Source organism: Miscanthus floridulus, chromosome 7 (assembly GCF_019320115.1).
Source record: "Miscanthus floridulus cultivar M001 chromosome 7, ASM1932011v1, whole genome shotgun sequence".
In the NCBI taxonomy this organism is placed as follows: domain Eukaryota; kingdom Viridiplantae; phylum Streptophyta; class Magnoliopsida; order Poales; family Poaceae; genus Miscanthus; species Miscanthus floridulus.
Window position 1 is genome coordinate 118000297 of NC_089586.1, and position 26563 is coordinate 118026859.

Consider the following 26563-nt stretch of genomic DNA (forward strand, 5'->3'; position numbering starts at 1 on the left):
TTAGCCTGTCATTTAGGTACTTGGGCCGGACCATGAGTTATGTATTTATCTGTTTTGGCCGAACTTTTACTGTGAGACCGATCCACGAGGGGTTCCCGACAAGGAGATTCCGATTCATCGACTCTTTTTTTTGTCAGGATTAGTGGAATTAGCTTCAAATAATTTATTGCACCATGTACGAGGTTTAAACAGTTCATAGCCACACATTCACGCTTGCGATGCATGTACACATATCATACCCCATTGAGCACTTTTCAAGAGGCGAGTAGTCACCCGCCACCGCCAGGCATCAATCCTAACAGCCAGAGGTGACCGAAATCGACGGCCTGAGACTACAAGCCCTCTAAATCTTAAAATTTTAAGCATTTGATTGACATTTCATCTACCACTGAAAAAGAATAGTGTCACTAATCCTGAAATAAATCAAAAAAGAATATGAACACCCCTATCGTGCTGAGTGAAGGACCCGAATCCAAGGACAGGTTCTACTATAATAAATAATCTAACTAAATGAGCTACACTTAGTTCACTGTCCCTTTCTTCCCTTCCAAAACAAAACTAATTTTACTCGTCCTTTTCTGTGGAAGGAAAGGGGTTAAAGGCTGAATGCCTGCTCATGCTCAAATGTCTAAAGCAACTGTATCTGAACTGCGCGCTCTACTTCTTTTCACTGACACCATGTTCAACATTACAAACGAACATGACTTACAAAAGGGCGGTTAGCAGTTAAACTCGCAGAGAAGGAAAGGTGGGCGTTCAATTTTCCTAGCAGCCTACAGGTGTCCCAGCTATGCAATAGAAATGCACAATGCACCCTCCGATAAGGATCAGTTTGGATGAGTTAGAGCTAGTTACTAGTTGAGCTAAATACTGGCCCACGACTCATTTTCATTCACTCATGGCTCTCTCTAAAAAAACAACACGCACGCATATCCAAAAATCCCCCTAGAGCCAGCCCATCTACCTGCCTGCCTCTCTCCACTTCCTCTCCCTCCCTCCACCTCCACTGCTCCGTTCCGCTCGGCCTCGGCGTGCGGTGCTCGCTGCGGCTCGGTCCAGCGGAAGGACAACCTATCGGCCTCGGCGTCGCCGCCGTCGACGGGCGAGGAGAAGCAGGAGGCAGCACCCGTCAGGCACCGCAAGGGCGTCAACAACCTTGACAAGGTCGTGCTCCATGAGGTTCGGGGGCAGCTCCGTAGAGGTACCGTCTGCCACTCCCGCGAGTCACCGGGCATGTTCCGACTGTCAGATCCCGGCGCAGATCCGTGGCACTTGCCATGGTGCTGTTCGAAGCCCGATTTCTCGGCCGGTGCCCCGGCCTTCCCCTCTCCTATATTGCATATGTATGTTTCTAGTGTTTCAGACGTTTCAGATGTATGCTGTAGTTTGTTTCATCTTAATGTTGTAAAAATACATCGGGGGATATTGCACATGTTACATAAGTTGCAAGTGTTTCAGAAGCATGTTAAGACTTGTCTAAAAAATTAATTCACCCATTAGCCTTTATCGCCTGGTTGGTTTCTGGGCTGATAAGCCCGGCTGGTGTTGATTTGTTATGAAAGAAAAACACTATTGACTACAAACGAACAGACTATATGCCCTTATATTTGAATGTACTCGAGCTAATTTAAATTAATTTTTAGCTAACCAGTGATCAGCTCTCGTATCCAGGCCCTAAGTTGAGGATGATATTTTGCAAGCATAATGCGGCACAGATAAATCTGATAAACACACAGCAGGTATGCTTAGCTGCATAGAGGATGCAAGGGCCCACTGCTTGTCTGTATAATTTGTCAGATTACAACCAAAATTGGCTGAACGGCAGATCACAATCTATAGTGAATGATTGACCATCAGTGTGACCCACAGCTGGGCAGATTGCATCTCCCAGTCCCATGCAGGCAAATGGGATAAAACAAACGCTCCAATGAGCTTGCACAGCGCAGTGGTGGCTGGCAATGGCAGCAACAGACGAATCCAACTCCATAAGATTTCAGGCTACTCTGTAGGCCACTGGATATGCATGCACATGGGGATTGGCATGGTGGGTATTTGAGATGGTAAAACCTTCCTGGGTGATATGTTTTTTTTTTTAAAAAATATCCTGGACGAAAATGCATATCTGCTATCTATGTGGAAGAACACAACGCAAAGTCGCCAAAACAGAATGCCTCTGCATTTAAACGCGCAAATATCATCAAGCATCCAGGTATGAGTGACATTTGATGTGAAAAAAATGATCTGCCAGCTTGTAATGTCCTGATAGGCAAAGAGTGTTCTTCCTAGGGCCGCACTGTCACCATTAAGTGAATCTCCATTTGTCTCTTGATGGAGACTGAAATATAATGAGCTCACATGCATGCAAAGATTGCAGTGTAGTGATATAGCTGGACCATCTGCATCACTGTACTGTAGCATGGCAATTGGCAAGGTAGGGGTTGTCAAGACTGCAGCCAGATCTGTATTTTTTCCAGGAGCAGCAGCCCGTTCTATAGAGTCACAGTACCCACCTGACAAAAATACCGTTTGAGGCCGGCCAGCCGGATTAGGTCCAGGAAGGAAAGAACGTATTGCTAGAGTAGACGAGTTGGGCCAGGCTTTGGCTGGTGATTGCATGAGTGAGTCCGAAATGCACATCAAGCACGATCCATGATATGTTTCTCAAAACACACACATGATATTTACCATTAGCTGACCAAGCTTCTTGCAAAATATCCCACCACCCTTCAGTCACAATAAGTGACGTCTTGATGTTGTTTTAAGTTCATTGCAAACTTCGACTACAAAATAGTTTTTATGTATTGAGTTTGAATTTGAGAGTGATACAATTAGATATGTATGGTTTCACAAAAATAATACTACCGTGTTTTCGTTGACAAGGCACAACTTGATATGGGACAGTCTCCAAATTACACTCTGGTCAATTATTTATTTTATTTTATATAGTTTATTTTATAAACTTATGATAATTTGATAGTATATTTGATTACAAATCTAGTCGTAGCAAGTTTGTATTATAATAGTTAAAAAATATTAGCTAAACTATTGATTGAAGATTTTAAATTTGAATCTTCATATGATGTGCGCCTCATAAAAGAATATGGAGGGAATACATTTACAAAATCTGGCCAAACCTTCAAAACTACAAACATAAATAACTATTACATCCTATACTTTAGAAACATATAACTTATGTATGTGTATATATATTTAAAATGCTAGTAAAATATGAACTTTAGACCGGTTGGCATCGAAGCTTGAGGCAGCATTGCACATATAAGACATCAAGCTTTCATGGCTGCATCACTCGTGTAAGGTGTCGACACTATCGCTAGGCCTATTAGTAACCAGCAATAGTAGTATCTTGTTATTGAAAAATATATTGATTAACATATACAATATCGTTTCATCAAAAAAGACATATAGAATATCAAAAAAATGTATTACTGGAGTATGTTTCATGGTAGATTTAATGAAGCTAATTTGATCTGTTCATATTGGTGCATTTTTTTATAAACTTGCTCAAAACTAGAGCAGTTTGACTTACTCTGTCCGTCCAAAAAAATACAATTCTTATTTTTCGAGAAGTCAAACAATTTCACCTTTAACCAAATTTATATGAAAAATACTAACATTTATATACGGTACCAAATAAATATTTATTTAACTAGTTATGAAATATATAGGTAAGTCATTCGAATACATTTTGGAATTAGACTATGTACCGTATTTAGACGTGCTATTCTAACTCGTATTAGTGTGTGTCGTGAAATTGGATGACGAATCAGACAATAAAACAATTAAGGCTCTAATATCTAATTCACTATGGTTGTGAGGTTTTGGGTCACATAGGGGACAGTAAAACCAATTATGACTCTAATCTCTGATTCGTCGTGAGTTTTTTGGTTACATACGGGACAATAAATCAGTTATGTCTCTAATTTATTATGTACTACTACTCTTAGTAAAATCTGCTAAGACTCCTTTGTTTAGAGAGATGTGAGCAATTTACTTATACTACAACACTCTTGCTCACGTTGAGGCTCCCTTAGACCTCACACGTGGAATATGAGTGGTCAGCAAATATTTTATTTAATTGTGCCTACCAGAGAACTGAGCGGTGGCTCAGATGGCTAGGATCGCTGGTGTGTGTCCTGCCCGCTCACGTTCGAAGCCTGGCTTCAACGCCGGTGTCTCACCCGGGAACAGTAGTTCCCTAAATAATTTCAGTTGCCTCTTGCGCAGATGTGACACAATGGTCAAGTGACGTGCCTGCCACACTCGGAGTCTGGTGATCTTCGAGTATCTCTCAGTTGCATTCGTTGTCTAGGTATAGTTGTAGGTTTGTTTGTATACCGTGTGTGTGTGAGGCGTGCGTGTGTGTGGTGGTGTGTGTCTATATCCAAACAGATTCTACAGCTGTACTTAAGATGAGAGGCAAAAAAAAAATTGTGCCTACCACGATTGGAATTCTAGACCTCTAGCTTTGATATGATATTGAATTGCATGCACCGATAGTTCAACTCAAAAGCTTAAGTTGACAGAGACGTAGCCACGTGGGCAATTCACTTTATATATCTTGTGTTGAAACTAAGTATATAATTGAATTATTCACCTTTCACTGTTAGTTTAAGCTTTTTTTGTTGGACCAGTATGTGTATGCAACTCAACGTTTTAAAATAGATGTCGTTTTTTCCAAAGACCAAGTGTAGCAAATCCCCTACGCTAATCTCAATGTTCAAACACGCAGGCATTTAGCATCATGATTCATGCTCATGCTGTCATGCAGCAGTATACTGTCTACAAGAGAACTGGAAACAATACGCGCCGCCAAATCTTCACTTCGCCGTCCAACGCGCCACTGCAAACAATAGCACAATGTCCGCCGCCGCCGCCACCACCACCGGACGATCCCTCCTCTGGGTCGCCCCAACCGCTGAAGAAGCCGCTGTCACGTCCGTACACCAAAGTTAGGCTCTTCACAGGCGCGCCGTGGCCTTCCAGGACGGCCAGGCAAAGTGTACTCTGTATTCTCCGCTCCCCTCCTCCACACCCTCACCGTCCTGTCCGCGGAGCCGCTGCACACCACGTCCCCGGCCGCCGCCAGGCACAGGATCGCCTTCGCGTGCCCTCTGAGCGTGCCAGTGGCCTCCATGCGCCCGGCGCCGCCGTCGCCCCGCTCCCACACCACCACCGACCGGTCGCACGCGCCGGAGTAGAGCACCTTCCCGTCGGCTCCTAGAGCGAGCGCGTTCACCGCCGACCTGTGACGCTCCATCGTCTGCACGAGCACGTGCTTGTTCCTCCGCTCCGGGTGGCGTCTCCACGCCTTGATCTTCTTGTCAGCGGAGCCCGTGTACACGTGCCCGTCGGGCGACACCGCCAGCGCGTTGATGGCGTCGTCGTGCGCGGGCGCGATGGACTCCACGCACCGGAACCCCGGATTGCATGGCCCCCATGGCTCCATCTCGTTGCCATCGATCTCTTCCGGCATGGGTGTATGCAGCATAGTTGCTCCAAAAAGAAACTTAGACGAAGATCAATATAGGAGGACTGTCATTCTTCTCTTGCTGTATTGCACAACTGAAAAAAAATGAAAACCTGAAATATGGCAAAGAACAGCGTAGTACCAACGTGGTTTTCGCGATTGCGATATGCACCTGTACGCTGCACCCGACTGGAACCACAGCCAGTAGCCAGTAGGCATCATGGAATGAATCACTGGACATTTTTATAAAAAGACAAATCACAGGACAATGTACTGTCCCACACTGTCTCGCAAAGTCCATCCCGGGAACTGTTCCCAAGTTGCTGTCTCCGATCTCCCTGCGATGCTCGTCGTACACACATTATTCTTCCGTTGCGCTATCTGCTCACAGTGAAACCGAGAGGGATTATTTGTCACAAGATGTACTGTGTTTGCTGTGATCACAAGCAGCGATAACAACAATTCAGGCTTTGGAAACACATGGTGGTATGCAAGGCTATTAACTGATCAAATTCTTTGTCAAGGACGGTGTAATTAAGCGAAGGATATATATATGCCGATTGCATCAACAGGACAACAGCAACGCGAGTGGTGGAGTCGCGTCCGGTGTTCAATGGATCGTCGGAAACCAAATCAGCTCGGGAGCATGACGAGACAAGCAGATAGTTTAGCATGAGTACAGGACAAGCCAGCTTTGTCGTTGTAACTGTGATCACATCTACTTCTAGACAGGCTTGAGGAGGACGGCCTTGGACCACCTATCTGCCGACTCGAATTAGAAGTCCCTATGCATTATTGTGTGGGCCGGGCTCAAGCTGATAAGGTGATAAGTACCCTCACTATTACAGGATGGCCTTGTTGTCCCGGACGGTAACGGCCTTTAGTCCTGGTTACCGCGCCGGGACAACGATCCCGGGACTAAAGATGAAATCTTCAGTCCCGGGTCATCGAGCCGGAACTAAAGAGGGAACCGGGACTAAAGGCCCTCCAGCTGAGCAAACGTGGCCGCACCCTTTAGTTCCGGTTGGGGTTGGTAACCCAAACCGGGACTAAAGGTTTTTTTTTCCTTTTTTTTGTTTCTATTTCTATTTTCCTTTTTTTCTATTTTCACGCTACTACCAGGTTTTTTTTGTTTCTATTTCTATTTTCCTTTTTTTTCCTATTTTTAATTGATGATTCGTTTTGGTTTTTGAATACGCATTCTACGCTGCTAGAATATACGTACGTTTATAATGTTCAACATTTTGTATAAACTATAGTACGAAGGACCTTTAGTCAAGGATCAGCGATACAATCCTGTTCAAGTTCGTGCTGCTTGGTTCGAGAGCTGAGCTTTTAAGTTAGCTTTCACTCTTCTGAGCAAGCGAGGTGGTGCTAATAGGTGGGACTGGCCAGCAATTTCAGCATATTGCGTACTGGGCCGGCCCATCGAGGCTCCTGTAAACGCCCGGGACTAAAAGACCTATAGTCCCGGCTGATAATACCAGCCGGGACTCCCAGCTCGTAACATCAGCCGGAACTAATTGATTTGGTCGTGTTCAGTTGCATCGGACCAGCCGGGACTAAAGGTCTTCGTTTTCGGTGTCAGCAATAAATGCAAGCAGGTAAATGCAAGCCGGGACTAAAGCTCGTAAATGCAAGCAGGTAAATGCAAGCCGGGACTAAAGCTCGTAAATGCAAGCAGGTACAAGTACAGCACCATCAAGTACGTCTTCGTTTCTTATTGCTACTTTAGTCCCGGTTGGAGTTTCAATTCCTACATACAAATGCAAGCACGACAACCGGGACTAAAAGCTTGAAACATGCATATGGGTCCCGGTTGGAGTTTCAAGCTCTAAGCTTTAGTCCCGACTGAAGTTTCAAGCTCTAAGCTTTCAGTACAAGTAAAGCACGGCAATAAATGCAACCAGGACTAAAACTTAGAGCTTAGAGCACGGCAATAAATGCAACCGGGACAACACGCTGTCAGTCCCGGCTCAAAGACTGCCTGTTACAGTTTCAAGCTTTAGTTCCGGTTGGAGATAGCACCCGAGACTAAAGGTCCCTTTCTAGTCCCGGACGTAGCCTCCAGTCGGAAGTAGACTTTTACTCCCGGTTGAAGGGACCAACCAGGAGTAAAAGTTAACCTTTAGTCCCAGTTGGTAGCTCCAACCGGGACTAAAGGTCCCCTGTAGCAAAAGTCTGCCGCAGTAGCCGTTGGGCAGGAACTTTTAGTCCCGGTTGATATTACCAACCAGGACTAAAGGAACCTTTAGTCCCGGGGAACAAAAAAAAAAAAAAAAATCGAAGCTAATGCCCAAATTAGGACATCGTTCTAAAATCTGTTCTCTAGTAGTGCCTGTTCCCGTGCAGCTTCTAGATGATGGTCACGAGTAAAGCTAGGTTTTTTCTCCACATGTAATGTAAGCCAAGCAAAAACTTTGGTTTCTCATGTGTCTTATGCTCGTGAAAACTCATTCAGAGTTTCAGGCGATGGCCGCAAAGCAAGTCGAAGCGTCTTGTCGACTGGAGATGGCTTTTTTCATTGTAGTGGAGCTGTGAGATTCTGGCCCATAAAGTCAGACCACTTGGTCGGTCAATAGGCTTGTCGTTAGCATTTGTACGAGGCTAGAGAGTGACATATTCTAATAGCCATTTCGCGGGTGCGCGCGCTGCTCAAGAACAGTCATCTGCTTTTCTTTCTTCTCTTTTTCTTTTTCATGAGCTAGTCATCATCTGCTAATTGACAGATCCAGCTGCAGCTGATGTGTCACGATGTGTCACGGTGTCGGCCTAGTGCCATGTCCTTTAGGCCCAGCAAAGGAGCCAGGCCTTAACAAAGGAGGCCCAGCATGATATAATCCCAGCAGGCCTAATAAATGTTGGTCCAGAAGAACTGTATGCTGACGCCATTCCAATTTGGCAATTCTGCAATGTAACAGACCCGAAATCTAATAACGTAGTCTGAATCTGAACCCCTCCTGGATATTCTGCAACTGTGAGGTCTGACGAAACGACTGCCAGATAGGAGTATTCTCCAACTGCTCAAAGCTGAGAGTCTGAAACAGAGCCACGACACGAGTCAGTTGCTTGATCATTTCGCTAACTGGTATTACAGGGTAAGTGCAGCTCGCGTTGAAAAGTCTCAGACATTGAGATCACTCTTAAAAAAAAGTCGCAGACATCGGAATTCAAGAAATGTCCTTTGCACACAAAAAAGGGGCAGTAGAGTTATTCTTTTCTCATGGCGTCCACAGATAGGGCTCAAGCTGAATCGGTTGGTGCTAGATGTAACTGCATTTCTTTTGGGGTGGTTGAAGAATTGCTTTGTTCAACATTACTTTCCCGGTTAACTAGAAGACATTAGATATTGTTCGTATTGTCTGATTGGCAAGTTGCTGACTCAGACCGTCAGAATTCGCAGACTAATGTTATCTCGCCTCTTGTTCCTATTGTTTTTTGTTGCAGTTGTAAGAAATGACGCGGACACCGGGATTGACTTCTTTGAGCGGCCTTCCGACTCTACTCCGTTCTGTCCACCACTGGGGCACAGGCTTCGCCATCATCCTCCCCGTTGAGAAGTCGCAGACATTGTGGATTCAGGAAATGTCGTTTGTGCACAAATCAAGTACGGAAGAGTCGTTCTTTTTTCTCATGCGTCCATACTCCATAGGGTTCACGCTGAATCAGGCAGTTGGAGGTGCTTGTAACCGCATTTTGGGAGGTCGAGGAACTGTTTTTGTCGAGAGTGGCATACCTCCCCTTGTACCACCGAAAGAACCTGCTTCTCTCACATGCATATCTTTCTTCAATTGTTGCTCTGTCAAGTGGCGCAAAAACGTTAGATGTATATGATTCTGATTGACAAGTTGTTGATTCAGACTTGAATTCAGAGGCGTGTGGTTCTCTGTACTCTTGTTCCTTTCGCTTTTGGTTACGCTTAAAAGAAATGTTACCCGGGAGCCGGGCTCGGCAGCCTACGACCCTTCTCCGTTTTTGAACCAATCGAGCACTCGCCGGAAACCGATCAAGCAGAAGCTTCTTTGGCCGGTGACGGTGAGCAACGTTGAAAAGCAAAACGCAGTTTTTTCAATTCTGAACCCGTCACTTCACGCCGATCACAGCCGTGGTACGACAGCAACTCGCAGCGGACAAGTTCTTTGACCAAAGGGTACTCACCAAACCACACGCACAGAGCTGCGACGTCCCGACTCGAACGGAGGGGCTCTGTTCCCGCTCCTTACTCCTTAGCCACCCGCACCCGGCTCCGCGTACCTGCCGGCCGGCTGACCACGCTGCCCGTGACATATCGGGTAGCGAGCCTTAAAGCTTACGTGACAGCTCGGCTTGCTGCGTGTTCTCTCTCTGCGCGGCCGGCCCGGCAAACTTCCTCTGGTTTCTGATGATGGGTGTATCGCAAGCTGCCGCCGTCGTGGCGGTGATGGCGTTCGCGGTCGCGGTCGCGTTGCCGGCGTCGGCCTTCCCGTCCGGCTTGCCGCCTGGGGCGCCATCGTTCCCGAACCCGTGGGCGGCGTTCCAGAACCTCTCTGGCTGTCACATGGGCGAGGAGCGGCAGGGCCTGGCCGGGCTCAAGGACTACCTCAGCCACTTCGGCTACCTCCCGCCGCCGCCGTCGTCGTCCCCGTTCAGTGACGCGTTCGACCAGGACCTGGAGGCGGCCATCGCGACGTACCAGCGCAACTTCGGGCTCAACGCCACCGGTGCGCTGGACCCGTCCACCGTCTCGCAGATGGTCGCGCCTCGCTGCGGCGTGGCCGACGTCATCAACGGCACGTCCACCATGGCGAGGAGCTCCTCGGCGGACGCCCACGGCAGGCACCTGTACGCCTACTTCCCCGGCGAGCCGACGTGGCCACCGTTCCGTCGGGACCTCAGGTACGCGATCACCGCGACGTCGGCGACGTCCATCGACCGGACCACGCTGAGCGACGTCTTCGCGCGCGCCTTCTCCCGGTGGGCCGCCGCCACCAACCTGCGGTTCCAGGAGACCGCGTCGGACTCCGACGCCGACATCACCATCGGCTTCTACGCCGGATCGCACGGCGACGGCGAGCCGTTCGACGGGCCCCTGGGCACGCTCGCGCACGCCTTCTCGCCCACGGACGGCCGGTTTCACCTCGACGCCGCGGAGGCGTGGGTGGCCGGCAGCGATGTGTCGCGCTCGTCCACGCCCGGGGCGGTGGACCTGGAGTCCGTGGCGGTGCACGAGATCGGCCACCTCCTGGGGCTCGGCCACTCCTCGGTGCCCGACGCCATCATGTACCCGACGATCCGGACGGGGACGACGAAGGTGGAGCTGGAGGCCGACGACGTGCAGGGGATACAGAGCCTGTACGGGAGCAACCCCAACTTCACGCCGACGTCGCCGGCGACGAGCAGCCGCGAGATGGACAGTAGCGCCGGCGCGGGATTCCGACCGGACAGAGTCTTCGTCGGAGTAGTTGCGGCAGTTGGCCTGCTCCTAGTCCTAGTGCCGTAGACCTCTAGTGCTTGTCATTTTTGCCACGGCCTTCGTTAGTCGTTACATCGATTTCTTGCTCGATTAGTTGATTCTTGGATAAGATTCTTGTGTACATACTATGATTACTATTACAGAATAATATAATACAGTACTACTTTAGATCACAGAAGGATATTACAAGTCGTGGACACGTGGAGCGGCATTCTTTCCGGGTACAGCCCGGAGATCGTATGGCGGCGGCGGGCGCCGGCGCCTGCCCTGTTTTGGTCCAAGAGTCGTCAGAAGCTTCTATCCTCCGTCAGATCATCTGTATCCCATTTCGTCCACGAACGGATTAATTAGAGTCAAATGTCTTGTATAGCAATTCACAAAACACGCTATGGAGTAGTTATAAGCACTGACGAAAGAGGAACCCACCGTCCAGATATTTTAATCACGGAGCAAAAATCATCACTGTCCATGATCTCGACGTAAACTCCGACGTAATTTGTCGTGGAACCACTACGCGTTGCTTTTGACGATGCTTGGCTTGGTTCACCAAATTGGCCGCTAAAAATAGTATATGATTACTCGTGTCAGAACTCGCAGCAAGCAGAGGAATCAAGCAAGCCACTATTTAACAGGTCAAATTAGACTTGGCCGAAAAAGATGTATAATCAGATTAGGCGACCTGTTCCGGCATGCAACTTCTTCACTTCTGGAAACCATTCTGATTCAGGCACAACACAATCCCGCCGGTCGTCGTTTTGCACTCCGACCACGTCTGAGAAAGGCAGCTGCCGACATGTGGACCAATCCTGGCAACGGACCCACCAGTCGGTATCACCAGGGCCAGAAGCCAGTAGCTGGCTGGTCACAAAGTCAAAATTGGCGCGCAGCTGCCTGCCAGCACGAACGGACCAACCAACCACCGCGTTCCGGACATATCCGGACACGCGACTCCTCCGTCCGCACTTTTCAATTCCACAGGCGTGGCGTGCATGGGCGGCGATGCTTCTGGAGTTCTGGTCATTGATGCGTTCGTTGGCACAGGTAAGCGAGCTCCTATAAAAGCCACATTCTCTAGCATCCCAGGCTCCCTTGCCCCAACCGCAAGAAAGCAGCAGCACACGGTTCCTTTCCTTGCATTCTTCCTAGAAGGAATCGTCGTCTTTGCATCGGTGTCGTCGGTTCAGCCGATCGATCGGGACCATGCAGCGCAGCAACTCCTTCGGCACGTCGTGGGCGGACCAGTGGGACTACGGCGGCGACCCGAGCCCGCGCGCGGGCGGCCGGCAGCAGGACGGCGGCGGCAAGAAGCAGGACGGCGTGGAGAAGACCAAGGCGGCCGCGGCGACGGGGCTGAGGAAGGTGAAGGAGGGCACGGCCAGCGGGTTCCAGTGGATCAAGGACAAGTGCCAGAAGAAGGGCGGCAAGAAACAGGGCGCCCATGAGGGCTCCGGGATCGCCGGGTACTAGTTAGCTAGGCTCTGTTTCGACGGAAAGCCTATTTTTTGGTTATATAAAATAGGCGATTTCTATTTGTTTGTTCCTTCGGTCCTTCCGTGTGTCGTCCATGTGTATACTGCTGGATGTAGTGTCGGCTCCTTCGTGTAGATTAATGTTTCGATTACAGCTATTGATGATTGGTTTATCGTTTTCAAATCTCGTGCTCTGTTTTGCCGCACAAGTTTCTCTGACACCCAGGTGACCCTGGATTCAGTTGTCTCAAACTGTAAAGCATCAGTACAAATTGCACAACAAAAACAAGAATAAAATTAGAGAATGATTGCGAAGATGACTGATTGGTAACTATAGTTTGCATGCAAGCTGCAAGCCAGTGAGAGGAAAGCACTTGATGTTCTCCTCCAAAGGTGAATCGATTTATCTACAGAATTGTTATACAATGACCGTGTGTTTTGTTGTCCTTCGGCACATGTTTTTCTGTTCCTCGGATCGGCATCGTGCGTGTGTCATTTGCACTACCATTCGTGTCTCTGTCATGGAGGACCCACTTCTGAGCGTTACTGTTTCAAATTGGGAGTCGTGCCTCTCCGTTTCCTACCGTTTCATTTCCCGAATCCGCATCGTCTTCTCCCCCCCCCCCCCCCAGACGCGCCTGAGGCGATTGCATGGTGGTGCGTCCTTGCCACCGCCGTTCGTCTTCTTCCCTGACGCTCTCTTCCCCGCTGCGGCGATGAAACGACGAACTCATGCTTCGCCATCGCGGACTCCTGCTGAAGGTGTGTACTCGATCCCATTTTGTGGTGGTGGTGTAGATTTCGTGGATCTATACTGTGTTGAGGGCAGAGGGATGGAGATTTGGGGTGCGGGATTTTGGAATGTAAGCGGGCCACGGGGATCGATGGGGTAGGATTTGGGAGGACCAACACCGACGACGACGCCGCGGCACCCTCATCCGCGTTGGCGACGCCTGCGCGGGCCGTCGGTGCTGTCTCTTCTTCACGTCCACGGGAGACGACGGTGCGAGCGGTGTTGAGACTGGCGGCGCTGCTGCTGCGTTCGGAGCTAGGGCTATGGTTTGTGTCTGGGGCAGGTGTGGATGGGGTCGGATTTGCGTTGGATTTGCTGCCTCGCTGTCGATCTGTCTTTTGTGGATTCATGTCGCCGTGGATCTGTCTTTGCTTGCTGCCAGCGACGATGCGTCGGTGGCTAGTATGGCTTGTGGCCGCGCCAGGAGACAGGTGATTGGTTCATGCCTGCTCCGCCGCCGACATGTCATGCTCCATTAGTTGCACCTTATGCTTCTGGATATCTGAAACAACGACAGTGCTTAACATGGAATAGGAACCTGCTATCTGTTTGCTGCATCCATCAATTACTGATTGGTTTGAACTCTTCTCCTTTTCTACAACTCCAACCCAATTAGATACAGCAACAGCAGCAGACTGCATCTGCTTGCTGTTTTTGGTAGGATCTATTGGTTTGGTTGCCTATAAATCTCAATTGCTTGCCTGTAAATCCCAATTGCTTTGCCTGTTAATCCCTATTGTGAATACTTTTAATGGTCAACCTAATTACAGGCTTCATCGCTGGACACCTAACTGAAGACTCATATACAGCTTATGCATCCACTTAGCTGCAGACTGCTCTGTTTTTCTCTAGCAGTTTTCGTATTTTCCTGTGTTGGCCAACAACATTAGATGTTATTAGTTGTATTGTTTCTGTTGATTTAATTGCAGTACCTTGTTGCCTTGAGTTATCCTATGTATGTGTTGCTTCGGCAAATTCTTCTATGCAGGATTAGTTCTTATAACAGTAGCTAGCAGGATGTTGTTTTAGTGCGTCAGCTCAGTTTGTCGGCCTCTTTGTTGTCCTCTTCACTCTGCTTGATTGAATAATATATTGAGTTTCCTAGTCTAGCCTTTTAAGAGGGTGTGTTATTAGCTTTGATTTTTCTATACATAAGTGATTTGTTTGGAACAATTGTGTTCTTCTCTATTTTATATTCAGAAAGAACAATGTATTGGGAACATCTCATGTAGCAGTAGTGGTAGGATATAGAAGCTGCATCTTGACGATGAGGTATTTAGATCAGATATAAGGTTCAGACTTTAGGTTTTCAAGTATCACTTTAAATCTTTTCTCGCTACCATGTCTTTGAAGTGCCTATTTGATTGGATACTCATTTTTGAGTGATAGGCATTCATATTTTTTAGAAAACACTAGTTGATCAAACTTTATTATTTTTTATTGTAGCCATGGATGTTGATGAGTTGAATTCTGATACTGAATTTGGAAATGGTGACTGTGATGATGAGTTTGATATGAACTCTGAAGAAGACAACGACTCTGGTTCATTGAATATTGGCGAGGTAGTAAGTTTACTTGATTTTGTTTGTTTATGCACTTGTGTATTATAATATGATATATCTTGTTGCCTTTTTAGGATGTAAATTCCTCGGATGATGATATTGATCCTGCTGTAGCAGTCCAGGCTTTCAAGCATCTGAAAGGAGCGTTTTCTAGAGTATGTTCTGAAACTTTTATAACTGAACTGTGCATATTTATGTATCTCTTTGTACTATTACCTTCACTATGTCATAGTTATAGGAGTTTTCACGATTTAGGTTGCTCCCATTTCGCTCGCCGCTACTATAGGAATCGCTTTTGCTTTCTTTTCCTCTAGCTACTAAGATGTTTCAGTTTGCCGGGGGTTTAGCAGGGAGAGGATTGTACCATGAGAGAAGCACAGAGGTCAACCCGTGAGCAAATTGTATCCATTGGGCAAATATAGGTTCGATCAAGATTTGCTTTTCTAGAGTACCAAAAGCGGGGTCGACGATTACGAGAATTGCTTAAACAGTCCCATTGGGGATAAAGTAGCTGGAAGACACGGGAATAAGAGGATCATTTCCAAAATTTTGCCCCATTTGCACATATCAACCTTTTCTATTCTTATTCTTCAGCAGTTAAGTTACTAGAATCAATCCATGCCATTATGTTTTTTATGAACTAACTATTGATGTTGTTTTTTCAGTTTGTTAAATCTATTGAGAAGAAAGGGAAATCATGATGTTCTAAAGTCCAAAAGCGTGCTGGAAAGGTAAATTCAATAGCATGTACTTTTTTTACACCATGTGTCGGGGACCTAATACCGGGGTTCCCAATGAGGTGGAACTAATAACCATCGAACGTTGACACTTCCGGTCATATAAGAACGCTACTGCGCTTCTTGCCCGAACAACAGAAGATTGGTTCCTCATCGCCCGACAACCAAGGGCTAGTCTCCATCTCTCCCGATGGCTAAGGGCGCGCTTCGCCTCTCCCGATGTCCGAGGGCAGGCTCTGCCTCGCCTGACCCCTGAGGGCTAGGCTGCGCGTCGCCCGATGGATAAGGGCGGGCTCTGCCTCACCCGACGGCTAAGGTCTAGGCTCTGCCTCGCTCGACGCCTAAGGGCGGGCTCCGTCTCGCTCGATGACTGAGGGCTAGCTCTGCATCGCCCGATGACTGCACCCTGATCCCTCATAAAGATGAGCACAGGGTACGACAGGACATTCGAGTCAACTGTAGTATCAAGAGCCATGCCCTATACGCCTATAGGAAGGCACCGCCAGGATACGATGAGACGGGTGCTTTAAGCCCTTTTTGACCTAACAGTGCCCGAACAGTGTTGTAGGCGTCGACTTTTGTCCCACAGTGTTGTAGGCGCCGCCATCAGCCCTCGGACGTGGATACTAACACAAGCATGTGACAACTAGTACGATCCAAGACAGAATTCACATCACCTACAGTGACGGACGTAGGGTCACTTCCTCGTCTACTCCTCGAAGGGTCGTAGCTTAGCCCTTTGACACGCCGCACCATCCGCTGGCATAGGATGGGACGCACCCACTTGCTAACAGAAGCCGAGGCACGGCCCTATAAGAATCAGCGAACATGCCATCCCTGACACGATCGGCCATGTTAGCAAGGCAGGCACATGGAAAAAGGAAGACCCGGCTCCCCCGAAGGACCTTATCTACCTTTGGTTTTTTCCACTTTCTCCCATTTGTAACCCCTGCTCCCCCTTGGTCTATAAAAGGGAGGGCAGGGCACCCCACTAAGGGGACCGACTTTTGACGGATCGTTTGGGACACACAACACGCAGTCAAGCAGCAACCGAGCTCTTGGCATCATTTTAACCCTTCCATCGAAGACTTGGAAACTGTCCCTCTCTCGACCGTTTGTACCCCCTACTATAAACCTTTTTCGGTACTAATAACATGAACAGCAACGGACTGGACGTAGGGACATTCTGCCTAAACCAGTATAAACCTAGTGTCTTTTAGTACACCATCCGAGCCTAACACGCAACAATTATAAATTTACTAGCCAGTGTTTGTTCAAAATACAGACAGTTGGCGCGCTAGGTAGGGGCCTTTGCGCATTCCAAATCAGGCCTCGGATGGCTAGCCATGCAATCAGTTGGGTCCTGAGCGCACACATGCACTTCGGTGACCTAAACTTCATCGTCACAGTGGGAGGAGAGTTGGCGCTAGCCCACGTCGCCATCCAGTCTCTCCCCTCCGTCAGCTTCAACTATGGGAGGCTTGGGCGCTAGCTCGGCGTCTCCCTTGGACCCCAGCCATCTAGGGAGGACCCATGCCGCCTCATCCTCTCTCTAGAACACTCTACACGAAGCGCCCCGATGGCGCTTCCATTCGGTCTCTACAACACCGTGGCAACCGTTAGCCACCTTGTGGCACAGCGTATGATCCCGTCCCCTGTGAACAATGAGTTCGTGGGGATGATCGAAAGCGTCAAGGAATCCCTCCACGGCCTCCTCACAGAGGGGCCGGGGTTAGACTCTGGCTCTGACTCCAACAGGGGAGCCATCACCCCTCCCGGGAATGTTTCATGGCAGAAACCCCCGAGGGACACGTCGAAAGCGTCTCCGCGAATGCGGCTACCCCGACAGGAAACCTTAGTGATGGAACTAAAGGGGGAGCAGTGGCCCCACCTCATGTAGGGGTGGAGCAGCTAAGAGCCCAAAAGCAGAAGATAAATGAAGCTGGACAACAGCTTGTTCGAGGTACGTGGAGGTCAATTTGGAGATCGAACGTCGTGGAAATGGTGGGTGCGCACATGTCGTGGCCCATGATGTGAACCGAAGGATCATCGCCGATGATGAAACCCTTCCTCACTTTGCTCGGGTAAGCCAGAACATCACCACCGCAATGGCTTTGATCCATGGCCTTCCAGAGACCGCAACGCCCGAGGATCATCGGGCCCACCGTGAGATTCGCACGCTACTTGAGCATGCGGCAGTGCAGTAGGCGGAGAGCTCATTGTCTCGGTGACACGAGCTCGACACCAGCCAGCGTACGCCCTCGATGTGCCCCACTAGGGATGCATCAGTCCACCAAGCGCTGCGAGGCGGTGGGCAGCACGCTGTGATCTCGGTACATCAATGTCTCGGCCACAACCACGATGCCCACAACACCCTTGACGCCCGCAGACGGACCTATAGTGACCCGAGGGAAGGAGTCGGCCACGGCAATCATCCTCGACGCGACAGATGCTACAACAGTGGTGAGGACTAGAGCTCGAGCCCTGGCCTGCTAGGGCCTCAGGCCTTCAATAAGCACATCCTCAATGCTGCATTCCCACCAAGGTATCGACCACCTACCAATATCCCTAAATACTCTGGGGAGACAAACCCTAGCCTTTGGCTTGAAGACTATCAGCTCGCATGTCAAGCCAGTGTTGCGGATAATGATGACTTTATTATCCGCAACCTACCAATATCCCTAAATACTCTGGGGAGACAAACCCTAGCCTTCAGCAGTGTTGGGGAGACAAACTCAAGTTGATGGATCAAGGCATCGCGTATGCCCCCCGAACAGCGATCAAGTCCTAGGTGTTGGCTGACTTCATCGTGGAATGGACCAAGGTCCAAACACAACCGGTAGTCGCCGATCAAGAGTACTGGATGATGCACTTCAACGGGTCGCTGATGAAGAAGGGCGCTGGCGCGGGGCTGGTCTTCATATCACCCCTCGGGGTCTGCATGAGGTACATGGTTCGGCTTCATTTCGCCTCATCAAATAATGCGGCTGAGTATGAAGCGCTCATCAATGGCCTACAAATCGCCATCGAGTTGGGCATCTGATGCCTCAACATCTGAGGTGACTCCTAGCTAGTCGTCAACCAAGTCATGAAGGAGGCATGCTGCCACGACGCCAAGATGGCTATGTACTGCCAGGAGGTCTGACGGCTGGAGGACAAATTCGACGACCTCGAACTCAATCACATCCCAAGGTGCCTCAATGAGGCGGTCGACGCACTTGCAAAAGTAGCGTCTGGTCGAGAACTGGTGCCAACGGGCGTCTTCACCATCGACCAACATATGCCTTCGATATGCTATGAAGGGTCGAAACGGGTCAACGAAGGCCCGTCTAATCCAGCCCCGAGGGCTGACCAACCAATGGCTCCCTCTTGCCCTAAGGTCATGGAGCTTGAAGAGGAACCAGCGATAGAGCCTGACCCTCTGGACGACTGGAGAACACTCTACCTCAACTACCTCCTCCATGACACGCTGCCGACGGATAAGACGGAGGCTCGACGGCTCGCACGTCGCGCCAAGTCCTTCATTCTTATAGAAGGCAAACTCTACAAATGAAGCCACACCAGGATCCTGCAGCTCTGTATCCCCATCGAATAGGGGAAGCTTCTGTTAGGCGACATCCACGGTGGGGTCTGCGGTCACCATGCCGCACCTAGAACCTTGGTTGGGAACGCATTCCGATAGGGCTTCTACTGGCCCACTATAGTAGCCGACACCGAGCAAATCGTACGCACCTACGAAGGGTGCCAGTACTATGCTTAGCAAACTCACCTCCTGACCTAGGCACTCCAGATAATCCCCATCATGGGCCCTTCATGGTCTGGGGGCTTGATCCAGTTGGGACTCTCAAAAAGGCACCTGGGGGCTACACCCACTTGCTTGTCACCGTAGACAAGTTCACAAAATGGATCAAAGCTCGGCTGATCTCCATGATCAAGTCTAAGCAAGCTGTGCCGTTCTTCCTCAACATCATCCATCACTTTGGAGTACCGAACTCCATCATCACAGATAATGGCACATAGTTCACCGGCAAGAAATTCAATCGATTCTACGATGAACAACACATCTGAGTCGATTGGGCTGCTGTCGTGCACCTCCAAACGAACAGGCAGGTCGAGCGTGCAAACGACATGCTCCTATAGGGCCTCAAGCCTAGGATCTTCAACTAGTTGAACAAGTTCGGCGCAAGCTAGGTCACTGAGCTCCCTACGGTGCTTTGGAGCCTAAGGACAACTCCTAGACAGGCCATCGGCTACACACCTTTTTTTCATGGTCTATGATTCTGAGGCATTCCTCCCGACGGACCTTGACTATGGAGCACCAAGAATTAGAGCATACGATGAGCAGGGAGCCGAGGCATCCCATGAAGATGCCATGGACTAGCTAGATGAAGCCCACGACATTGCCCTCCTCCGTTCGCCCAAGTACTAGCAGACGCTGCGTTGGTACCACAACCGACGAGTGTAGGACCGAGCCTTTAATGTCAAGGACCTCATCCTCCGCCTCGTGCAGAGCAACAAGGACCATCACAAGCTCTCCCCGCCCTAGGAGGGGCCATACATCATCGTGGAAGTACTCCTGATAGACGCCTATAAATTGAAAACCATCAACGACGAGGTCTTCACCAATGCCAGAAACATTGAGCAGCTATGTCATTTTAACCCTTAAATAAATGCATACTCTTTCATATCAGTTTTTTGTCTTAAAAAATCCTTGATCCTTAGTGACATCAGTCCCCTGTAATATGTGAGGGGTCAGACCTCACTCGGGGGCTGATATAAGTACATTTATCTTACAAACACTCTCTGTGTTATCTTTGCAAACATTCTCTATGTTTTCTCTCTTTTCTCATTGTAAGTCCTAAAGGCTAGAATTTTGGGAACAAAATCTGAGTATAACTGGTAGGACTGCGGGAAACCCATGCCCCAGTAGCTACGGCCTCCTTGCTCACCAGCGTGATCAGAGTTGGTGCTCCCACACTCCGAGTTTTTTGCGACCTTAACTATGAGAAGGGTCGGAGGGCACCAAAATCTCTTTTACAAAAAGGGGGAGAAAAGCTAAAAAGTTGTTTGCCATAGCGAAAGTTGAAAACTTATTCATTTTTCGCATAAATTCATTGCTTACAAAGTGATTTCATCATGAAAAGGACTAACGCATTCATAAATACAAAGCACTGTTCACTTGGGGGCTCCCCCAAAAACTTATTCGATTACAGTCTCTGACAAGCTCTACTATGAGTACTACTATGGTCGCCGCGCCACGCTCTCCATCTATGACATCCTACCGCTCTGTGGGATCCTCGAGGGCGCCATCATCTGCAATGTCGAGCACCACATCGGCAATGATGGTACCTCCACCGGGGCATCCAGGGACTACGCCATCGTCATCAGCCGCAACCCTGACAACGGCACCTCCACCGGGGCATCCAGGGACTACGCCATCATGATCAGCCACAACCCTGACAATGGCACCTCTGCCGGGGCATCCAAGGACTACGCCATCATGATCAGCCGCAACCCTAACAACGGTGTTTGGACAGGGGGGGCGTTTCCCACCAGAGAAAGGCCACCATGAACGGCGGCAAAACCGATGACACTCAGCACCCTCTAGTGTACCTCCCCCTTCAGCGAAAGCGGTCCCTTCTCAGCGAAGGCAACAAGCACCATCTCATCTACGTTGTAGGACCTCCAGCTCGACATCATGCTCTAGATTCACGAGCGGATCTGTGAGTTTTTCTCTCCCTGGCATTACCCTCTCTCACTTAGGAACCGCCGCGATGCATGAATGCATTCGGTGGAAAGGTAGAAGAAGAGGTAGCGGCTCATAAGCAGGTGAAGGAATGGGACAAGAACTCCCCTCACCCTCCCTATTTATGGAAGAGGCGCAGCTGCTGAGGAAAGACGAAAGGTTGGGATAAAAAACTCTCTTCCTTCCCCTATTCACTACAGATGGGAAATCAATGCTGACGGGAATCCAAGGGGATGCGCTTGGACCGGCAGGACACGCTCTGATCAATGAGACATCACCTGGTCAAAACAGGACATTGCCTAGGCATGGCCTACCACTACCATGTGCTGGGCGTGAGAATCAGGGCGCACCCGCATGCAGGCGACTCTCCGCTTCCCTAGGCAAGACCATGGAATGACTCGACGATAGAACCCCCGTATAGGGGGGCGAACGAGCCACCTGGGTCAATCAGACGACCTAGGTAAAACAATGAACGAACGACCACTAAAAGATAAGCACCTCTATTCCCTACTTCGCGTGTTAATTTCATTACCAAGCGTCCAACCCCGACAACAACAGGGGCACAGACATTGCTCGGGGGCTGCTAAGGGTGTCTACTTGTTTAGACATCCTCATCGCCTAACCCCTCCTTACGTTTAAAAAAACCAGAGACGCGGGGTGTGGGTGTAGAACTTTGAGTAGAACTGGATGAACCGCTAGACCCCACGCCTCAGCGGCTATGGTGTTTTTGTTCACCGGCATAATCAAATTCATAGTTCCCCGTACCCCAAGCTTCTGTATCTGCCTTCTTGAGAGGGGTTCAGAGGGGTCCACCTACAGAATCTCCTTCAAGGAGAAGCTATCAGGTCGCTTAAAGTCAATTGAACGGCTCGAATCGCCATCAAGAGACAGAGATGAAAAATCACGATGCTCGTGCAGGTCACGCTGGCCCCATCACAAAGGCTGACTCGAAACCCGCACGAACCTGTCCGATAAGAGCTTCTCATCGCTCATACCACCAAGCTAACATTATCGACCCCCGCTTTCGTTTTAATTAAATCACACATTAATCACATCATCCAAATGTTGCATATGCTATCTTTGCATCTCAACACTTCATGTCGTGCCATGAAGTGGTGCCTGCCTCATTCGATATGAGCGGCAACTGACCGAGGTTTGAAGGCTAGCCCACAAAGGGCTCAAGGCCGCCTTATGTCAAACAGAGCCAGGGGAGAAAAACCATGATGAGCCCCAGCGGCCTTGCCCGACGCCGCTCAAAAACGGACAAGGACACCTCGACCTTTCTCGTTCGATTCTAACCCTAAGCCAAACCCACAAAATCTTCATCGAGGAGAGGCCAACGGGCCACCTAAGAATACCAAATGGCTCGGGCATCTACCGGGAGGTGGGTTAAGAAGTAATGGAATGCCAAATGAGGGCCTTGCTGACCCCATCAGTGAATGACAGACCCGGATTCCACATGAACATACCCATTAGCGAGCTCATTGAGCACGACACTCAAGCCATCGAGGCAAGTGTCGTCAACTCAGCCCCTCTGGTTGCGAAAACCGAGGATGGGGTGATGCGCGAAACACGGCCGACCCCTATCAGACCCTAAGGGTTCGGGAGCTTGAGCTGCTCGATCTGAGATCGAGAGACCAAGGTTCGAAGGCTTACCCATGAAGGGTCTAACGCTGCCTCGCGTCCAACAAGAGCCAGGGTAGAAAACATAGATGAGCCTCAGCGGCCTTTGCCCAACCCACATTGAGGCAGGAAGGGTCATCTCAACCTTCTAAGTTCAATCCAGCCTCTTGCCGAGCCCATAGAGTCCCCATTAAGGGGGAATCTGTTGGAAGGCATGTCAAGGAGCAGCAGAACGCCACCTGAGAGCTTTGTCGACCTTGTCACAAAGCAGCGGGATCAGATTCTATTTGAACATCCCCGTTAGTGAGCTCATCAGGCACGACACTCGAGCCATCGATGCAAGTGACATTGCCTCGACCCCTCCAGTTATGAAAACTCATGGACAAGGCGACAGTCACAAAATGAGCCGGCCCTTGACCGAATCCCCACCACGCGTAGGGGCTCAGGGAAGGCTGGGCCAGCGATAAGACCAAACGCATGGTCACGAAATGATAAAAAATCCTAAGTAGGGGGTACGTGCGAATACAAAAGTAAGTTTGCTACCCTCGCTCTGATCTCCAGTAACATCCGGCCCTAGCAAGCGCAAAGGGTCGGATCTCACTTGGGGGCTGATAAAGGTACAAATACCTCTGTTTTTTTCAAAACAGTCGTTGCATCAGACCTCTTCCTCACGTCGAGACTGACGACAAGGTTTGCGGGAATAGAAAAATGAGCATGACTGGAAAGACGACAAAAAACCCTCGCCCCGACAGCTATGGTAACTTTGCTCACCAGCATAAAATGAAATTTCCCCCTTGTGCACCTTGGGCCCTATGGTCTTAATGAACGCAAGGGTCGGATAGCATAAACCTTTTTTGTCGAATGCAAAAGGGAAGAAATCAAGTCCAAACGAACGAAGTTAAATTACAAAATAGAATTACGAAACCGTTTTTGGGCACAAAAGTATCAACACTCATCCACATTACAGATAAATGTTTATCAGACTTGACTAAGTACCGACCCCTCCGGGGCAGAACCATGTCTTCAATTTTGCTCACTAGGCTTTCCACAAAGGGGTCACTGCCGCTTCTATTTCATCCAGCTCAGAGAGCTCATAGCTAGGCGCAAAACCTAGGCTCATCGCCCCCAGGTTGATGTTAACATCATAATCCAAGCAGGCGATGGTGAAGGCTTGGATAATCCCCAAGCGAAAAGCTTCCTTCTCCAGCTAGCGTAGCCACGCTGTGATGTCTATGGCACGGGCCATGAGCAAGCTGGTCCCCTCTACCTACACCACCTGCAGGTCATCACAGACGACACTAAGGCCAACCTTCAAGAGTTCAAGCTCATCGCACTCCGCTTGAAGAACACTCATCGTCTTGGTGAGATCCTTGGCAAGTCCAGCAGTGGCGCCCTCAACATCTAGCTTCTGAGCCTTTGTGGTGTCAAGCTTGGCATGGAGGGAGCTGATCCTCTACTGCGCCACATCATGCTCTCGGATGGCCTAGTCGTGCTCCCCACGGACCATGCTGTGCTCCAAGTGAAGCCTCTTCGAGGTCTGGCATTGCTTGTCTCACTCCCCGCGTAGCCGGGCGACCATCTCGGTGTCCAGCTTCGCCCTCTGCTCTAGGGCCGTGGACCTCTCCTTGGCTCACAGCTTGAGCTCCCGCTCCTTCTCCACCTCATCTAGGAGGTCGAGGATCCACTAGTGGGTCTCAGCATCCTGCTGGAGTAGCTCGTCCTGCTGCTTCTACACCTTGGTGCCCTCCTCCACGTCCTACCGTGCCCTCACCACCAGATCATGGAGCATCCCCGTGGCATCCTCTGCATGCTAGCGGGACTTGGCTTCCTGTCGTCAAAGATCGTCTGCCTCCACCGCAAGGAGGGTCAGCTCCACCACCCTCTAGCAAAGCTAGGCGGTTATGTCCATGTGCAGCCATGCCTCATTGATGAGGCGGTCCCACTCTTCCTTGTGTTCGTGAAGGAACCAGGATTTCTCTCGGCTATGAGCGGCAAGAGACTGAAAAAGACAGGTGGTCAGAAAATAAAAGTAGATGAAGAAAGAAGAAATCGAGAGGCAAGACCAAGTAAATACCTGGCCGATGGAAATGATGATGTCTTGAAGGGTGCCCTGGGCATGGTTCAGAGCATCCAACACGACCATGATCCCATTGTTAAGACTCCCTCTCCATGCCCTCGGTGCCATCGTCGAGGGTGAAGATCGCCGACGACGTGTCCTGTGGACTCCCCTACCAGAGCAGGGGCTCGTTCCACATAGGCAGGCGGCTGCCCCTCAATGTTAGAACCTAGGACAACTCCCTACCGGTCTCCTCGGTGACCACTATGCTATCCGAGGGTCCCTCGGTAGCGACCCCCTCCGCCCTACCTAGAACGGGCGTCACCTTAGGGTCGCCGGTGGTGTGGAACGCACCGCTACCTTGGGCACCACCACCACAGCTTCTAGCTATGACCTATCCATCACAGCCACCATCACCTCCGCCTCCATCGGTGGGACCTCGTTCGGTTGCGCCATGACCGCCGTGGTCGATGCAACGGGTGCGGTCAACGGCTTCGCCTACTCCGATGCCAAAGGCGGAATCACTTCCATCACCAGTTGCGTGGCAACCTCCAAAGGCAATCCCTCGGCTGCATCAATTGCCTAACCCACTGAGGGTGCGGGCACCATCGCGGGCGACGCTAGACTGACCGATGAGGCTATGGCATCAGCTTCGCTCTCACCTAGAATGGGAGCGACGTTGGACGATGGCCCCCACCTCGCCTAAAGGGCAAGGGTCTTCTTGGGCGCCAGTGCTATAGGAGTGCCCCATCTGACCAGCCCCACGGCACTACATAAAAAACAAAAAGCATGAGTCACCATGAAAAATAGAGATAACAAAGGAGTCGGCAAATTACATTGGCGCTATTAGGCAACGTTTGGGGGACGAACCCCTAGCTCCCTACTCTACCTCATTAGGGTGGGGCCGGTTCAAGCCTGTCCCCTGCTCTCAGGCAGAGGGGCTCGCCTCCCTTATCTCTAAGGGCACAGCGACAGAGCCATCCCTCTCTGTCGATACCTTGGGCATGGCGGCAGATCCACCCACCCCATTAGCTTGTGGGGCATAGCAGCAGAGCCACCCCACTCCATCAGCACCTTGGGGGTGGCAGTAGATCTGCCTCCCCCCATCCACCGATCCTTCACCGGCACCCTGGGTGAAGCGGTGAATCCTCTGGCTCCCACCGGCCCTGATGACGGGCTGATGGTTCGGCCCGCCTTCGCCGGCCTCACGGACTCACTTCCCCCACATAGAATGGGAAGGGTCCCTATGTGGACAATTGGGTGCCTGTCAGTGAATCCTCGCCCTCTAGGACATCCCAATCCACATCGGCAACTATGTAGTCATCGTCGTCACTGCCTATCTCCTCTCCTCAATCCTATGCTTGCTGCTTCCGTAGTATCTTCTTCTTCTTGAGCTCCCTCATCCTCTTATCCCACTCGGCTACGGTGTGATTCGCTACCGCCAGGATCTGGTCCTTTGGCAGTGGAGCTGGGCTATCCCCGAGGACAAGTCTCTTTGGCTTGTCCCGCTATCCCGAGGTCAGCATCAAGGGGTTAGAAATTCAAGTGAAGAAAAGGCACGAGAAAGGGGAACTTATGAAATTGAGGAACCCCAGTTCTGGCCACATTGGAGGATGTCCCGACATCGAATATATGAA

At 50.0% G+C, this 26563-nt stretch overlaps 2 protein-coding genes and 1 pseudogene across 2 annotated transcripts; 2 read left to right on the forward strand and 1 right to left on the reverse strand.

Moving 5' to 3' along the window:
- Positions 1-4800: 4800 nt before the first annotated feature.
- Positions 4801-5494, reverse strand: LOC136466124 (protein JINGUBANG-like; annotated as a pseudogene).
- Positions 5495-9665: 4171 nt separating this feature from the next.
- On the forward strand, positions 9666-11118 carry LOC136464424 (metalloendoproteinase 2-MMP-like). Its single transcript, XM_066463375.1, has one exon. The coding sequence runs from the start codon at positions 9870-9872 to the stop codon at positions 10965-10967; it is 1098 nt and encodes a 365-aa protein (XP_066319472.1). The 5' UTR covers positions 9666-9869; the 3' UTR covers positions 10968-11118.
- Positions 11119-11888: 770 nt separating this feature from the next.
- LOC136464425 (uncharacterized) lies at positions 11889-12593 on the forward strand. The gene has a single exon (XM_066463376.1). The coding sequence runs from the start codon at positions 12141-12143 to the stop codon at positions 12405-12407; it is 267 nt and encodes an 88-aa protein (XP_066319473.1). The 5' UTR covers positions 11889-12140; the 3' UTR covers positions 12408-12593.
- Positions 12594-26563: the final 13970 nt, after the last annotated feature.

Coding starts and splice junctions, on each gene's coding strand:
- LOC136464424 (XM_066463375.1), top strand. CDS start 9,870: ATGATGGGTGTATCGCAAGCTGCCGCCGTCGTGGCGGTGATGGCGTTC.
- LOC136464425 (XM_066463376.1), top strand. CDS start 12,141: ATGCAGCGCAGCAACTCCTTCGGCACGTCGTGGGCGGACCAGTGGGAC.